The 4,951-nt window shown below is 32.8% G+C and overlaps 1 protein-coding gene across 1 annotated transcript; it reads left to right on the forward strand.

Moving 5' to 3' along the window:
- The first annotated feature begins 2,606 nt into the window (after window positions 1-2,606).
- Window positions 2,607-4,382, forward strand: LOC115880523 (piggyBac transposable element-derived protein 2-like). The gene has a single exon (XM_030897739.1). The coding sequence runs from the start codon at window positions 2,607-2,609 to the stop codon at window positions 4,380-4,382; it is 1,776 nt and encodes a 591-aa protein (XP_030753599.1).
- The last annotated feature ends 569 nt before the right edge of the window (window positions 4,383-4,951 follow it).

Consider the following 4,951-nt stretch of genomic DNA (forward strand, 5'->3'; position numbering starts at 1 on the left):
GGTTTTACCTCTTACGTTTTTTTGAGCTTTTGTATCTACTAAATACGAAATATTTGATTTGACGTTATTTGATGAAGTAGAAAATTTGTCTACTATTAGTAGTTATAGTTTGAGTAATTTTGATTTTATTTGATCAAAATTATTGCATATTCCTAATGACCTAACGCACAGAGATAGGTTTATACTTATGCATAAGGCATGTTCTAATTATTTTGTATTTTTAGCTTAGTGGTTCCTTCTTCCTGGATGTGGCGATGCTTGATGGATCATAGCAGACGCTAATTTGATGCACGAAGCCACATTGGCATGTTGTAGATTTGTTACCTTAGTCGGGATGGTATCTGTTATGTAAGCCACAATCATTGTCCATCTCCATTCAGAAGATGGTAACCAACTGTATGTATATATCTATGCTTATTGAGTCTTTGGAAGTTTTTCGATTTTTGGAATGTAGTTATAGGTACAAATGTAAATAAACCATAAATATTTTGTAACTTAATTTTAAGTAGACATTTGTAATGATCTTTGGTAGCTAATTGAAGACTGTTTTGTAGTTTGATCATTTTCCCAATTATGACGTAACCGATTTTGACTTTTATTTTTATTTTGTCTCACAATTTTGACTTCTGTTAGCAGACGTTTGATACGCGATAGTTATCGTGACTACAAAACACGATTCAAAACTTTATTAACGATTTGTTTTCATAAATTTTCCATACTTGTGAGAATTATATTATAATCTTTGATCTTAGAGACAAAAGTTTTAGTTTTAAATTTGTTGATTAGTTCAATTTAATTGATTTTTACTTTTGGATCAACTGGTGTTAAATTAGATATCTGATATATTACATATCTTAATGTTTTGAACTGATAGATATCAAAATTTGATCTGTATTAGAATTGGGTTTATATTTAATAATAGTTTATAAGATTGACTATTTAATATTTAGTAATCTTGATTGCCTAATAAGACTGATCATCTGCTGTATATACGTAGAATAAGTGGGCTAATATTAAGTTTAAAAGAATCTGATTTTTCTAGATTCACCTTATAAAATTGGTTTCATTAAAAATATACATATTAGCAAGGTGTAAACATGCATTTTGTTAAAATTATTTCTCTTTAAAATAATTGTAATATTAAATTATATTTCATTCAATTTAATGAGTAATTAGATTATGCTCTTAAGACCTTTCTGACCTCTAGTTTTGTTGATTTGATCGTACTTTGAAGGTGGATTTTAAAAAAATGACTGTCATGGTCGTCATTTTTTTTATTTGGAGAGGGGTAATGTAGCAGCCTAAAATAATTTCTTATTTTTGCGCTACATCTCTAGCAGAAAAGCAAATAATGCCCATCCCTAGTCGGTACCGCTGCAATTTTCGTAGTACCGTGAATGCCGTTCAATGTGGTGGCGCAGGGTTGCCATTTATATTATTATTTAAATTTTTCTTTAAATGTTATTAATAACTTTCCTGAAGTTTCCCTATTTCGAGCACAGTTTGGTGTGTGTTGATTTTTTGTCTTCAAAAGATAATCTCTGGCAGAATTTTAACATTTTATTCGGATTTTTCGACACTTCCATTTCAACCACTGGTGAAGTCCCAGGGTGGTTCTCGTCTTCTTTGAAAAGTTTTTTTGGTATCATCGTATGTGGCGGAGAATAGCCCTGCGAGTAAGTTATAGTTTTCTCTTTTACTTTCTTTCATATACTTAGAGAAAAAATCATTTATTATAGGTGTGTCCCTTACCAACTTAAGGGGAAGATTTGACATTTTGGGAGTTTTTTGGAGTAATTTTTTGGACGAGTTTTTTAAGAAGATTGAGCAGTAGTTTTTTTTTTGAGCCGAAGATTTTGAGCAGTTTTGGGTTTTTCTGAATGGTTCTGTGAAGGTTCCCTGTTGGAGGCTGGTGTGAAATTGACGAGTTTTCACCTTTTCCGCAAAAGCTAAGTACTCATTTACGTTTTGCTTTAGAATCTTTTTGCCTTTTTCTTAACTTTCTACTGAAACTTACCTTATCTTGAAACCTCTTTTTTAATGAAACTTAAACAAACGATTACGTTTGATGATTTATATTTTGTAATATTTAATTTAAGTTTCGCTATATCAATATAATATTAATTTATTGTTTTTTTAAATGACTTTTTAATTCACTTTCAAACTGGAGTTATTTAATTATTAACCCATTAACGCCCGCCGTACTCAAATGAGTACAGTTATTTTGGACAAACTCTGCCATCTGATGGGCAATATATTAAGTTGTTAGCTATCGCGCCATATTTTATTAATCTCTGGGCAGTGTTTACTGATAGTTGACAGGTATTGGTGTGTTTTGAAAAGATTAGTTACAGTTTTAAAATATGACTTATTTTTGAACCTGGTAAGTAAAGTGAATATAATATATTTAGGAGGCTATTTGTATAATTATTGACAAATTACGCCAAATATCTATTTTATATGTATTAAACAAGTGGTAAAAATTAGCCATAGATTCATAACCTCATTTCCTGAAACGTGAATCAGCGCCAAACACGGATGTACTCAAATGAGTACAGTGGGCTCAAGTATGAATTTTTAATTTCAAGCTACGTTTTGTTTCAGAAATGGATGACGACTTTCAACCAATAACGACCACAAGTTTTTATGGTCGAAAAATATTTTCTACATTGCAAGAAGCTGCGGATGCAATTGAGAGTCACGAAGACGAGGCTGATGTAATAGTCCTGCCACCAGAACCGGATGTTCTCACCGATCAAGAAGAGTTTGATGATGATAATATTATGGAAAGCCATATTCCAAACGATGTGCCCGGATATATTGAAGTAAATTTTGGCAATACAGACGAATGGAGTGACAGTGACGACGAGCCATTATCAATATTTGTCAGCAAGCGTCCTCGTGCCGAAGAGAGAAATCCTGTATGGGAGAAAATTGAGCCGGTTTATGTTTTCTCACGTGACACAGAAAATGGCGCTAATGATCGTTTAGAAAAAGTAAAGGAAAGTTTACGTGGCTATAATCCAGTGCAAATTTTTGAGAAACTGTTTGACGATAATGTGTTCCAACTTATGATAGAGCAATCAATTATTTACTCTCGACAGAAAAATAATCATGATTTTTTTGCTACCATGGAAGAAATGAAAATTTTCATTGGAATTTTGTTGCTCTCTGGGTATCACAAATTGCCACAACAGAGGATGTATTGGTCTTTAGATGAAGATTTAGGTGTCAAAATTGTTTCGGGATCTATCTCACGCAATAGATTTCTAGAAATAAAAAGATACCTACATTTTGCAGATAATGATAAAATAAATAAAAATGATAAAATGTTCAAGTTACGGCCCCTTATGGACATTTTGAACAAAAATTTTAGACAGTGGGGATTTTTTCATAAATCTCTGAGCGTGGATGAAGCAATGGTGAAATATTTTGGGCACCACTCCGCCAAACAATTTATCCGCGGAAAACCAGTCCGCTTCGGATTCAAGGATTGGATGTTGTGCAGTTCAACCGGGTATTGCTACGCGTTTGACACCTATTGTGGCAAAAACAGTGAGAAGAAGGGGCAATCACTTGGTCTTGGTGCTGATGTGGTAATTTCATTGCTAGAACATCTAGACAACCCAGCTGACCACATAGTGTACTTTGACAATTTTTTTACCACTCTTCGTCTCATGAACCAATTGACAGCTAAAGGTATACGTGCTACAGGCACTATTCGTGAAAATCGGCAGAAGAATTGTAACATTCAGTCTTCTAAAATGATGGACAAAGAGGAAAGGGGCACATACGACTATAGATTTAACTGTGAGAATAACTTACTGATTGTGAAATGGAAAGACAATAGTGTTTGCTCAATGGCTAGTAATCACGATTTTATTGAACCTCTCAACTACGTCAAGCGATGGTCGCGAGCCAAAAAGGAGATAACTACGGTCCAACAACCTTTGGTTTTTCAAAATTATAATGCTGGAATGGGCGGCGTTGACTTGAATGACCAGGCAACAAATACTTACAGAATAAGCATAAGGGGCAAGAAATGGTGGTGGTGTTTATTCACTCATATGGTCAATGTAACCATGACAAATTCCTGGAAGTTACATCAAATTTGTGCCTCGCCGGAAGAAAAAATTAGCCTTCTTGACTTTACAAGATATGTTGCTCGGTATTATCTCCGCTTGAACAATAAAACTCGTAAAACTAATCGACCATGTCAAGTTCCTGGTGCTGTGAGATATGACAATGTTGGTCACTTCCCAGAGAAGATTGAGAAACAGCTTAGATGTAGCGTGTGCCATTTGCGTATTAGATGGCGTTGTAAAAAGTGCATTGTTACACTTTGCGTAGAAAGAGAGTGTTTTGAGAAATATCATACTTAAAAATATTTTATTTATGACCTAAGTTTTTTATTTGTATAGGTATAACAAAAATAACTAGTATATTTTCACTTATTTTGTTAAAAATACTTTAAATAGATATAGTTTTGTAGTATTAAAGGAGTAGTATTTTTATACACCCATTAGCCCAGTGTACTTATTTGAGTACGGCGCCATATTGCATTCCTAAAAGCCCAGATTGCCATTTTTTTATATTTCTAACTATTACTTACACCCACTGAGTTACTTTTTTCTATTAATTTATTGTTTTTTTAAATGACTTTTTAATTCACTTTCAAACTGGAGTTATTTAATTATTAATAAATGTACATAGTTTTTTATTAAATTTTGTTGTTTTAATTTGAGATATATCATTACTGAACATCTTTAGCCTGTGGTAATTTTCTTAATTTTTTAAATATCACCTTAACTTGACTTAAATTAAGTGGTGCCCAACAATATGCAAAAATAATTAAATGAAACTACACCTATTGTTCACCAGACGAAGAGCAGCCGTATGCTGTGGTTTTCTTTTTAATTTTTACCATCTCTTTATAATTTTTCGTAATCTT

The sequence above is a fragment of the Sitophilus oryzae genome, unplaced genomic scaffold, assembly GCF_002938485.1.
Source record: "Sitophilus oryzae breed Bouriz unplaced genomic scaffold, Soryzae_2.0 scaffold_1625_pilon_pilon, whole genome shotgun sequence".
Classification (NCBI taxonomy): domain Eukaryota; kingdom Metazoa; phylum Arthropoda; class Insecta; order Coleoptera; family Curculionidae; genus Sitophilus; species Sitophilus oryzae.